This window comes from Ammodytes marinus, assembly GCF_949987685.1.
Source record: "Ammodytes marinus genome assembly, chromosome: 6".
In the NCBI taxonomy this organism is placed as follows: domain Eukaryota; kingdom Metazoa; phylum Chordata; class Actinopteri; order Uranoscopiformes; family Ammodytidae; genus Ammodytes; species Ammodytes marinus.
Window position 1 is genome coordinate 18,914,963 of NC_137235.1, and position 13,466 is coordinate 18,928,428.

Sequence of the window (13,466 nt, forward strand, 5' to 3'; positions counted from 1 at the left end):
ATTAATTTATTCAAATTTGTGTGTGTGTGTGTGTGTGTGTGTGTGTGTGTGTGTGTGTGTGTGTGTGTGTGTGTGTGTGTGTGTGTGTGTGTGTGTGTGTGTGTGTGTGTGTGTGTGTGTGTGTGTGTGACGTTACTGGCCCTGCCTACCTGCCTGCCAGAGAGGGTAGTCGAGAGATCTGCTGGGAACTACATGGTGCTCAATTTTTCAAGATGTCGTCGCTGGAACAGAGGCTGTCGCGAATCGAGGAGAAACTAAAGCAGGAAAATGAAGAACATCGCCGGAGAATCGACCTAAACATCGACATGAGCCCGCAGCGGTCACGTCCGAGGCCGAGTGAGTGTCCACCGGGGAGAACCGGGCCGTTGGTTACGGGTAGAATAGCTGAGGGAAAGGCTCGGAGAGGCGGGGGAGGAGGGAGGGAAGGAGCTGCAGCTACTACATGCTAACAGGCTAGCTTCATAAACAAACCCCGACTCAGCTTGTTCGGTTGATTTTTACTGTCAAATCACTTACTTATGAAGTGGGTCACGTTTTATAGTGAGAAAAGCGTAACATAAAAAGACTAAAGCGCTGTCACGAGATATCTCCCTGGCAGTCACGTCCCGAGATCTGCTCTGAATCTGTCCTGTCAAACGTGCTACGCTAGCGGGCTAGTAGCCTGAGTGATAGTCGGTGGCAGGCAGGCAGGCCCAGCGTCAAACTGAACATTTGATGCCGTTTCCAGCCTGCGTATGTGATATAATGGACCTGCCGTTTAACCCACAGCGTATCCGTAGTTTTTTCTCATTATCATGAAGCGGCAGAGCCGTTTTTCCACGGCAAGTTGACTGTTGACCAGCGGGTAATGGGTGTTAAGCTAACGTTCGACATACGTTAGCTAGCTGTCTTTGGTGGATGTGTGTGCCATGGACATATAAAGAAATGTTTTGCACAACCGCTGCTTCACGCACACAGGTTACATTTCAGCCTCTCGCTGATTAAAGTCCAGCACAGCTGTCACTGAACATGGTGTCGGTGTTTAGAAGAACTAGTGAAAGTGTAACGTTGGGCCCCTTGAAGTGTCTGAAGGAGAAAAACTCCCGAACAAACAAACCCGACTCGTTCAACATGGGAGTCAACATGTTATCCGATTATCCAACCACTGTCAAACAGTTGACTTTTATATGACAAGGCCTATTCCCTCACTGACTTCACAAAGATCATTCTTTCCTTGCAGATCATCACTTCATGACCACGAACCTGCTTTTTAAAATTATTTTTCTGATTCTGAAATTGTTTTGTTTAGGTTAGCCTACATGAGCTCCCTGTAAGAGTGTGAATTAGTTTAAAGGAAAGGCTGGCCACAAAATAACACTAATAAGCATTGCGTATCCAGAACATGATAACATAATACTGTATACTCTATGACTAGACCAACCAACTTACATTAGTTGATTGGGTGATGGACCTCTAATCCTATCATCATGGATTCAGTGTTTTCATTGTCAGAAGGTACAGGCTACTGAAAGATGGACTTGTGATTTTGTTGATTTTGGTCTTTTCATGGGATTGTTTAACCATAAGAAAAAGATAGGATAATGCCAGGCAGCCATGTCCTCAAATATATATCACTCAGAGTTGTGTCTTTTGTTAGTGTGAGGAGAATAAGGGATTTAAAGTATCTTTTTCCCTTGTTGTTGTATGCTGGAGCGTGTGTGTGTGTTTGAGTATGTGAGTGTGCGCGTCTGTGTGATAGTCCAGTCTCAGTAGAACCGTGCAGTAACGTGTGTGTGTGTATGTATTTTCTTTCCTTTGTCCAGTCATCGTGATCCAGCTCAGTCCTGCTCCAGCCCCTTCCCAGCGTGCAGGTATCATTTAATCCATCGCTCTCTCTGCCACTGCACCTCTCTTTCTCTCCCCAAACACCTGTGTTACCCTTTTCACCTCCCATCTTTTTTCTTTTTATACCACTCTTAAACCACAACAGAGAATATGCACAGGCAGTCTTCCTCACCCTTCTGCTGCCAGTTGAGCCTTCAATATAACTACTTTACTCACTGTAATAGGTCCCATTCTTCCTTTGTACATTTTAATGCACAACTGTTACATTCAGTGTCATTTAGAATCCAAAAAAGACAGGCTATGTGGAAAGACAGTCACTCTACTCCTTCTCAAAAATATATAGGCATATTGTTGTTAGTCATGTGTTTAGCGTCAGTTGAAAGTATGAGGTTTTGTTTCAAAAACATGGATGAACCACAATTTTATTACATACCAGTATATGAGCGCCTAATTTTCTTTTCTTTTCACACCTCCCTGCACACATACACACTTTCTCCTACACACTCATGCACTTAATCTGCATCTCACACAGGCGCCTGATAAATTATGTTTGCGACTGAATAATAATCTTTGCCGAGCTGTAGAAGTTTGATCCATGTTTGTGAAAACCAGTTGTTGACCAGTTCTGATATGGTAGCCCCCAGCAGTTCTTTACACCTCCCCTCAAATCACATCATCTCTCCATCTTTCCATCCCTACTCCTCTCTTCTGTGCCTCTGTGTGTCTGTGTGTGTGTGTGTTATGTGCGTGTTTATGTGCCAGTGGCAGGGCAGCGTTGGTGTGTGTTGATGTCCACAGTGTATGCTGTGTGGACGCGTGTCAGATGATTAACCTTCATGTTGCTGGAGGCAGAGGATCACGGTGCATGTGGCTTTTTCTGCACGATGACACAATGTTTTTGGTTGTGTTTGGTTTGACACAGTCTCTAATCCGGCATCCCCCACACTGGTCCGTCTGCAGGAGTGCTGTGAAAATTCTGTCTTTTCTTTCTCTGTCTGTATTATTTCCATGGCGACTGAGGAACTTTCCTTCCCGGCCTGAGTCCGACTGACCGACTGTCTGACTGCCAGCTTTCGTCTTGTGCTATGCAGTTTTGGCCGAATCTCTTCTCTTTCTCGCATCGGACAGTTTGATGTTGTTTGTTAATCATCTTCTTGCTTCCATCCTCCCCCTCCTTCCTTTTGCAGCAGCACTGTGTGAGCAGGAGGCGGTGCAGCGTTTCCCCCATTTCCTCACGCTTCTGTCTGTCCGTCATTCTATCCTCCCATCCGTCCATCTGGAGCCAGCCGAACTATGGAGACGCTACAAAATGCCTTAGCCTTCCTTCCTCTTTCTCCCGTACTAACGGCTCTGCTCCTAACCTTCGCTAACTTATTCTCCCTGTTACAGGCAGACCCGTCCACAGGTGACGCATGGACACAAACACCTCCTGGCGCTCCAGCCATGCTACAACAACAACAATGATAATGATAATAAAAAAAGCTGCACAGTCCTCAAAATGTTCTGATAACTGGTTTTGAACATTTTGAAAAAGTTGCAAATGTGAAAGTCGATAAGAAGTAGGGATTTTAAACGCATGGGACCTGAGGACACGCATAGTGTTCATAGTCAGGGAAGTCACCAGAGCTGCTGAGTTTCTGTCCGAGCGTGTGGTTTGCATGACAAGTCTGTGCTAATACTACTTCAGATGGTCCTACTGACAATCTTTAACATCTCTGTTTGAAAATGGCTCAGTGCTTGCTTGCACATACACATGATTTGACAAGGTCAACGTTGTTCTAACATGTCCTTGAGCGCATGATTTAGACCTAGGTTGTATGGGGGCAAGACGCATCTTGCATCTTCTGTTGTCAGTTGTGAACTGGACCTACTACTGTCAATTTTGCATCCAGGGTTATAAGGTCGGCTTTGTGTGGATAATGCTGGCTCAAACTATTGTCTACTACAACTTGGATTTTATTTTTTATCTCCGGCATTTAGTTCTTTGAGTTATGATAACACTGTACGCACCAAATAATCTCTGAGATCTGGGAACACGGTCACATCGCTACAAACACAAACAGTTAAGTGAACACAGAGAATTATTGTCTACTGTTAAGGTCCAATACTTGTCACAGTCACAGATTGACTTCCTGTTTAAAGATGGCTTACGTGTGCTCTCACTTTTAACGTAACACCCAACTGTTGTTCCTGTGTTGGTTAGCGTTCTCAGATCTCAGTGGCCACTTTAATGCAAACAAGGCAGTCGTAACTGATAAAACCAATGGCTGGAGTTAATAAAATAAAAAACAAAAAATTGTTAATAGACTGTTCTCTTACTCTCTTAACCCATTGATGACAGCTGCTGCGCGATGCCACATTGGCTCTCCTGCCTGATGCTGCGTCGCGTAGCATTATTACTTTATCTAATTTTCATGACATTCCCAGCATAGAATGCACTGTCATTGGTTCAAATACACATGAGGTGAGGTTTTGTTGATTTTTTTAAGACCACGTGACCACCCAAAAGTTGTGTGGTTTGCCGAAAATCATGTCAATCAAAAAAATAAAAAAATAAAACAAAATAATAATAAAAATACGCCAGCTATGTCGGCGACAGAACAGTTAGTGGCGTTTGGTGCGCAGAATCAAGGTCTACTATAGACTACTGACGAAAATCACACAACACATTGCATCTATTTATTAACAATATTTAATAATTTTCTAATTCATCTAATTTTGACGATTTTTAGAAATATTTGTTGGTTTGTAAGCGCTAAGGGAGCATGTTTAGATAAAACCTGTGAACCTTAACTTTTAAATGTATTTTATTTCATGTTTCTATGTGCTACACAGGCTTAGATATTAAGGTTTTGGTAGACTTGACAATTCGTACTATTTTTTCAGAAAACCCTCAGGCATTAAGGACATGCATCCTAGATTGCCATAGTCATCAATGGGTTAACAAACTCTTGACGTCCACCTCCTTAAACTCCCGAGCTACGGGCTAACACTGCTGTCTCTCCCTGCCTGAGAATAGTTTTGCTTTAGCTCTGAGATCCTCTTTGTTTTAACATTGTGCCGAAACATCACTGAAACAAAAACAGTGCTGTAACTTTGGGGGAAATAAAAAACAAGTTCATACGCTGGTTAAATACTGCGCAGGGTATAGATAACAGGCCTGTAGTGAAAGTACTCTTTGACTTCGCCAAGGACAGTTTCTCTTATAGTTTGATTCTTACTCTGTACTTATAATTTCATTCTTTTTCTCATCAGGTGCTTTAATGGTTGTGTAAAGCCCATATTTTAGGATGGAAATTTGAAGTCCAAGACAAATCTAAAATACTTTAAAGTGAATAAAGCATAAATAATAATCATATACAGTACATTAACACCTTCTCTGTTGTTGCACAGCTTGAGACAACTAAAATACAGTAGTCAGTGAATGCATGAATAAACATAGCCATCTTCCACCTTCTGGCATGCTGGCCTTTGGTTTGAAACATACTGTACCATTCGTTCTGTTATGCAGTCTGTGTCTAATGTGTCATGCCCCTCCACCCCTCGTCCCCAGCGCTCCAGTTGCCGCTGGCCAACGATGGAGGAGGCAGCCGTTCATCATCTTCAGAGAGCTCGCCTCAGCACCACACCTACCCCAGCCGCCCGCGACACATGCTCACCCTGCCCACCCCACCGTACGGCCTACAGAAGAGCCTAGAGAAGTATGTGGACACATGCTCATCTTTATCTGAGCGACCATTAATCAGACCCTATGTTTACAGTAATCCACAAACGGCATAAAGGATCTTATTGTGCTCCTATGGCACAAGTAAATGCCTGTATGTTGTTGCAAAGAAGTATACAGCATAAATCAGGGTTACTTACTGCGTTCGTAAAATGGTGGTCTAAGATTACGATGACAATTTTCAATACATTTGACAATTGCTGATTCTGGTCAGAAAATATGAACACGGACACAGGATGAGTGCAACCTTTTACGCATAGAGGAATTATGATTGTAAACACGAAGAGACAGAACAGAGTCGAAGCGATCTTACATAAACACACAAGGTTGTCACATGAACACACCCCTGTACATGACTTCAGTCACAAATATACTGAGGGAGTGAGTTGAATGAAGGGTCATAAAAGAAATGGCAGGTTATGTTACACATAACGGAACAACATGAACATGGTTTGTGGGTTGAAGAGAACTGCAGAAAACAGCATCTATTTGTAAGTCACAAGTGCCTTTGACGTTTCACACTGAAACATAATTTGTAAAGCAATTGCGCTCCCTGACATTCCGCGTTGTTGCGTGTGTTTTGTTTCTGCAGTGCAGAGATCGACCAGAAATTGCAGGAGATCATGAAACAGACGGGATATCTGAAGATCGATGGTCAGGTGAGATGTGCACTAATGTGGATACGTTAATCCCCTGAACTGAAAATCAGAGTGAGAGGTCAGAAGGCAGGTGATATTTTGTATTTTTTCTGAAGGTCAACAAATCCCATGAAAAGACCCAAACCAACCATAAGCATATGTCCTTGCAGCTAAAGTCTGATGCGTCTTATTTCTCTGTGCCATTCATCTCTATTGTAGTACAAAACTATTAGAAACGCATAAATACACCGCTCTGTTGCTGTAAACACTCACAGAGCAATACCTTTTTAATAATCCATGGCTGAAATTACATTACATAGGCTTTTTTTTTAAAGTCATGCTTTTCTTCTCATTAGCCCAGAATGGTTGATACATCTTGTATTTTCAATGAGACGTCACTCACAGCATCCCACTGAGCAAAGATTTAATTTTAACCAAGCAGTGAAATTATGCATCTTCCCTGATGTGTGCTGATATTCTCAGACATGGCCAATGGGGGAGCAGCTTTATTACACATCAAAACATTTGTTAGTAAATGGGCCAGAGGGGTCTTTACTTTTCCTAAGATGCAGGAAGCCTGAACTGGCCTCTCTCATCTGTTTTCATATTTTTATAGTTTGCATATAGTAAACGTTCGGTAGAAATATATATTGAGAATGATTTGAAGTCTTATTTTGTCTGTGTTTTTGCCTCCCTGTCCGTCAACACAGCGGTATCCAGCGGAGGTGACAGACCTGATCAGTGAAGGGGAGATTGGCAGCGGGACGTGTGGACAAGTCTTCAAAGTGCGATTCAAAAAGACCGGCCATGTCATTGCTGTCAAAGTAAGACCCTTGTCTCACCCCTTCTCTTTGAAGTCAATGTCATCATGAGATCCACAAATATACATACACGTCTAGCTATCGACAATTATAAAGAACATCTAAACATTAGGTTTATGAAATTGGGTTAAAAAAAACAAAATTAGTGTTAACAGGTAGCCAGGATGTGATTTGAAAGGCCTCAAGTCCACCATAAAGATATGTGTCTGATTTTGCTGCTGTGACGTTGACTTTGGTTCATACCATCCTTTAAGCTATGCCTTTTTAAGGAACACAGTGTAATGTGTGGGCTGGTTATGTCTTGGCTTGTGGCTTAATTTAAAAATGTATATGAAAATAAAAATCAAGAACATTTTCATTTAAAGTCAATTCACATTAATCATCATGATTAACGCACAGAAGAAGCTTGATGCTCAGCCCGACTTTGCTCTCTCATTTTCTGTTGTGCTTTCATTGTGACTAGTGTACCAACACAGTGGCAGTAATAACCTCACATAACAACCCTCCAATTGAAGAGATGACTTAATTGTAGCAGTCCGAGCAATCGGGCAGCCAATCAGCTCAAAGGAGGAGTTTTTGTGTTGTGATTTCCTAATGGCTTGTTTCTTCACATGTACACCCAGCATGCTGTGTGTTCTATACATTAAAGTGCTGGCAGGACTCTCATTAGATGTCTGTTTGTGTGTCCAGCAAATGCGTCGTACAGGAAACAAGGATGAGAACAAGAGGATCCTGATGGACTTGGACGTGGTGCTGAAGAGTCACGACTGCCCTTACATCATCCAGTGCTATGGCGCCATAGTCACCAACGTAAATACATCATGTCTTATGTTTTTAACTAGAGTAGTTACACCTCTACACACCCAAAACAAACTGTAGCTCAGGTTAATTGTTTATTACCAAATCTTACACTTCTGTATTCTCCCCTGTGCTTCTACTTTCTGAACTGAATTGGTAAAAGCTGGATGTGTGTTTGTGTGCAGACGGATGTATTCATTGCCATGGAGCTGATGGGAACTTGTGCTGAGAAGCTGAAGAAGAGAATCCAGGGTCCCATCCCAGAGAGAATCCTTGGAAAGATGACAGTGGCAGTAAGTGGAAGACACAAACACACACAGACAGACAGACAGACAGACAGACAGGACAGTGTAACACTGCTCACTTGATTGTTTTGATTTGATGTGTGTGTTTCTGCTCCAGATAGTGAAGGCGTTGCTGTACCTAAAAGAGAAACATGGCGTCATCCACCGGGACGTCAAACCTTCCAACATCCTCCTGGATGATAAAGGTCAGATCAAACTTTGTGACTTTGGCATCAGCGGACGCCTCGTCGACTCCAAGGCCAAGACCCGCAGCGCTGGCTGTGCTGCCTACATGGCGGTGAGTAAAAACACCTACACACACACACACACACACACACACACACACACACACAACCCTCAAAATATTACAAATATATCACACACAATCATCTAATCCTATCTTGCCTACTACGTAGCCTATATATTTTGTATTTAATCAATCCAACAAATAACTGGATACAAACGATAGCTATGTCAGAATCCACGTAACACACGTAATACACACACTGCTTCCCTAAACAGATTGTTGCCTGTTTCTTTATTTCTGCAGCCTGAGAGAATAGACCCTCCAGATCCCACCAAACCTGACTATGACATCAGAGCAGACGTGTGGAGCCTCGGCATCTCTCTGGTAAAACTTTTTTTTGTTAACACAAAAATATGCCTTAACACTTGTTCTAAAAGTGGGTGCTGGGTCAGCATGGAGTGCTACACTATTTGTTTATTTATTTATTATCTGCCTTTTTATATAACATTTTCAAATGTTTCAAAAGTTGAAGAAGTCTAAAACACTTAAAAATCATGTGTATTAAAAACCTCCTTGCATGAGGTCATGGTCAACGCAAAGGGTGATGACAGGGTGTGGTGGTTTAAATAATTGGGAAACAACTACAGCTTGGATATTTGCACTACAAGATAAAGGAGTAGCTGAACATTGGTTGTATAATATTTGTCTGAAAGTCTAAAACCTGTTAGAACCGATTCTCCTGCCACTGTCAGCCCATTCATCTGCATTTCCCACTGTGCATTCCTCCATTTCTGTAAAGCTGCCAACACAGACATACGTGGTTACCTGATAAGCCCCTCAAGATATATCAAGATATGACAACTGTAGAGTAATGGTTTTGTGTCATTTATTTAAACAGTCTCATTACAAAGAAGTTGATCATTTATCAACAATGACAGTGGGAGTTAACAGGTCCTTTCATCCACTAGGTGGAGCTGGCCACGGGACAGTTTCCCTACAAGAACTGCAAGACAGACTTTGAGGTTCTGACCAAAGTGTTGCAGGAGGACCCTCCTCTGCTGCCACTCGGCATGGGCTTCTCCCTCGACTTCCAGTCCTTCGTCAAAGACTGGTGAGCACAAATCTGTCTCTTCACATTCAAAAGTCAGGCTTTGTGTGTGTGTGTGTGTGTGTGTGTGTGTGTGTGTGTGTGTGTGTGTGTGTGTGTGTGTGTGTGTGTGTGTGTGTGTGTGTGTGTGTGTGTGTGTGTGTGTGTGTGTGTGTGTGTGTGTGTGTGTGTGTGTGTGTGTGTGTGTGTGTGTGTGTGTGTGTGTGTGTGTGTGTGTGTGTGTGTGTCATTTGTAGCTGTATGCACTTCAATATAAAGAACACCGAATTCCCCCAATACTTAAATGTGTTTCGTTGCCTTAAAGTGTATCTTAAAAACTAATGGCAGCTTTACTTCGTGTGTGTTTCCCCCCCCCCCCCCCCCCACAGCCTCACAAAGGATCATAGAAAAAGGCCAAAATACCACACGCTGCTGGTAAGACATCAGCCATAATGAGCAACAAACATGTTGTTGATTATCCAGTGGTTAAATGGCACTGAATTCTAACTGAAAGACTCTGTATCTCTCTGTGCGTCTCCCTCGTACAGGAGCATAGTTTCATCCGGCGGTATGAGGTGCTGGAGGTGGATGTAGCCGGTTGGTTCCAGACGGTGATGGACCGCACCGAGTCGCCTCGCAGCAGCCAGTGTTACAGCCATCAGCACCAGCTCCACTCGCTCTTCAGTAGGTAGCCTAGCCCAGCCTGGCGTTAGCATAGCCAGACGCTAGTCTAGCCTAGCTTTAGCTTTGCCAAGCCCAGACTCAGTCTGTCCTTGTCTAGCCCAGCGTTAGCCGCTAAGCCTAGCGTTAGACCCAGCACGACTGTCTATCTGTCCACCTGGAGCACCTGAAGAGCCACCAGCGGGGTCGGAGGACTCTGAATGGATGGACTGAGAGATGGACCGATGGATGGTTGGATGACGCAGGTGGTTAAGTTAATCAGTGTTTTGAATCTGGACAGGCAGACATGGGAAAGAGGGAGGAGAAAAAAAAGTATAGCTATAGTTAGCCTCATTTCGTTTACACACCTTTACGTCTACTCACACTGCGTGTTACAGCCACATGCACACTTGCATACAAACTCTAGTTTTTCACCTACATGTCTGTCTCATTGTCGGTATTGATCCAAGCCTTTGGATTAGTCAACAGAGTAGTCACTACACACTGGAACAAAGCATCTGCTAAATTAGCAAACATGTATCTCTCTTGTTTTGTACATAAACATTATAGAGGACACAACCATGTCTGGTGCAATTATGATTCTTCAGGTGTTTCTACTATCACATTCTCAGGCTGAATCTGGTTGTCAGTTTGTTGTTTGTGTATGGATAAACATCCATAGACAGTCACTGGTTGTTTTTTAAAGTGAGATTATATTTCCTAATCATTTATTCACCTTCACATAATAGCTGTAACATACAAACAAGAATACATTAATCCGTTGTGCTTCATGTTCAAAGTGACAACAAGGAAATGTTATGTTTTTGAAAAGTCAAATTTTTCCTCTGAATATTATAAATGACCTGCTAACGAGACCATCGGTGAAAACAATGATTTTTAATATAGTTATCATAAATGCCTTTGCTCAGGTCAGAATCCTCGCAAACTCAGACAAAACTATTTACGGTAGGCAGTCCGGACCAGGACCAGCCTCTTTTTCCCAAACGGTACTAAAATCACTGTTAACTTTGCTTCGACATCGTCATATTACCATTATTAATGTTGAATACTCACATATAAACATATAACCTCATCGAGATGCATCGTGCGGTCTGTATTTCACTCTCTTCTTAAACAAATACAGAGAGCTGTGCGCCGACATTTTTCACTATACAGTATACTCTTCACCCTTACCGAGGTGACTAAACGCGGCGGTTCAACGCGGAAATGATTATGTCGACCAATCAACAGACTGCAGTGAGTGGCTCCACCCCTTAGGAACCCCTTTAGATGGCTTGGTACACCAAAAGAAGGTTCTGAAAATAGGAATGGCTCAGCTCGCTTAATTTAGAACCACACCCAACTTTGGACCATGGAAAGCGGAAACGCCAAAAAAAAAAGAAAAGTTCCTTGTAGTCACTTTAACATAAGGATAGTAATCCTTGTTAACATTTAAATGAAACACGTTTAGAAGACCCATCGTTGTATATAGCAGCTGCATAATTTGAAAAAACGCAATGAAAAAACAAAAAAATTAGTGTTCTAGCTTTGTACAAAAAGGGTCATTTATGGCTTTGTTTTTGTGTATTCAGAAAGACTTAGATGGACTAAAAGATATATAAATGTTTTCATTACTGATTAATCTAATTATTTTTATTCAATCAATAGTTTTAACATGTGGAGTGTTTTCATAGTAAGAGAGAAATGTGAGAAAACCTGGCCAGTTCCTGGTCATTTAACTTTGAGACCCCTGAACTAGGGAGATTAAGAATTTAAAAGAAGAGTGTATCAGGCTGGTAAACCAGGAAACCCTGAACTGTTTGAAACTGAGATGTTTAGAGGTCTTCAGAAACGGATTGTCTAGAGGCATGGGGCCTCCCTTCTTGCAGGGCTACAGCCAAAGCCTGCTTAGATATGCAGACTCAAACCTCCCACATCATGCACCAAACCAAATCACTGCTAGACACAGAGATCTGAGGACTGGCAACGATAGAGAGGAGTCTGTGAAGTGTCGGATAGAAGAATGAGATCCAGAAATGTTGTTGAGATGGCAGAATACATGAGTGAAAAAGAAATGTTAGTAAAACGAGAGGGAAGGACGGAGTGAGGCGAGAAATAAAGCGAGTTTTGGGAAAGTTGGATAGGAAGTTAAAGAAAAGTCAGTTGGATTGAGTTGGATGACAGGACATAAGTGTAAAAAAAAGGAGAGGAAACGGGGAAGGAAAACATCAGTTCAATCTGAGGCTAGCTGGATATTGTAAAAAGCTTTCATGGTGTTACACCAACATACCAATTTAGATTTTAGCAAGTGAGTTAGCATGTTGTGTTTTATGACATTTTACTGTTCTGTTCAAACAATGTTATTTATTTACATTGATACTGCTGCTACATTTTATTGCTTTAGACGCTGCTGTCACTTCTTTTCCCCAAAGGACAAAGACTTTATTCTTTTTTTTAAGCCAAATAAGTGAAATAATGCAATGTTAACACATGTTACCAAATACAGAAAGGCAAGTCTGAAGAGGGCAAAAGCAAGTGATGGATGGTGAGAGCTATCTGAAGTAAGAGTTTGGGAGGGGGGAGGGGCCGGCTTCTCAAGAAGTACTAACTCACAAAATATAAATACACAACACATCAAAATATAGCTCTATGTGTAATGGAAGTAGTTCACCGTTTATTTCCCGCTGTCACACCATGACCATATCTACAGTGGTAGATATGATTAGAGGGGATGTCTGTCTGTCCAGATGCTTTTTGTCACCACCATCCTCTACGCCGTTCATCCAGCCCTCCATCTGTCCATAGGTCGTCTGCTAGCTTGACAACCTTGACAGTTCACACCAAAGGTGTCCACAACTCAACAAAAATACGAGAGAGCATTGTTGTTATGACTATTGTTATTGGTATCTATTCTCTTTATAGCTAGTGGGGGGTGGGGGGACTGCTGTAGTATAGCATGTGTCATATACTGTACAGGGGGAGACTGTCGCACTAATGCACGACAAAGGCCAAGCAACAAAACCAGCCGGCTCATATCTCCACTCAGTGGAGATTTTCCAATCCAGCTGTGGAAAAACTTCTTTATCACAAGGCAAATCAAATGTGTCTTTACGTTACTTATCGGACTGACACATACACCGATACTCATAGATCCACCATAAGCATATTTCACTATCTCTTCTGCATTTCCAGTGAAAATAACCGGAATGATTATCAGGGCTATCTTTCTCAATGTTCACTCATACTGCTAAAGTTAACCTACTCCAGAGCCATTTAGCCCTGCAAATTAGACTACCCCGTTGACCAAATGAACCAGCTTCTTGAAACCAGAAAACAACAAGGTTTAAGCCCCTGGGCAGACACAACCGTCAGTCGGCACAACT

At 42.4% G+C, this 13,466-nt stretch overlaps 1 protein-coding gene across 1 annotated transcript; it reads left to right on the forward strand.

Moving 5' to 3' along the window:
• Positions 1–192: 192 nt before the first annotated feature.
• On the forward strand, positions 193–12,579 carry map2k7 (mitogen-activated protein kinase kinase 7; the record flags this gene model as incomplete). The annotated part of the gene is given in 13 exon segments (XM_080029343.1): positions 193–205; positions 208–336; positions 1,803–1,850; positions 5,378–5,525; positions 6,141–6,207; positions 6,897–7,010; positions 7,698–7,817; positions 7,991–8,098; positions 8,208–8,387; positions 8,640–8,720; positions 9,305–9,447; positions 9,813–9,858; positions 9,972–12,579. Coding segments are annotated over 13 exon segments (1,341 nt in total). The 3' UTR covers positions 10,116–12,579.
• Positions 12,580–13,466: the final 887 nt, after the last annotated feature.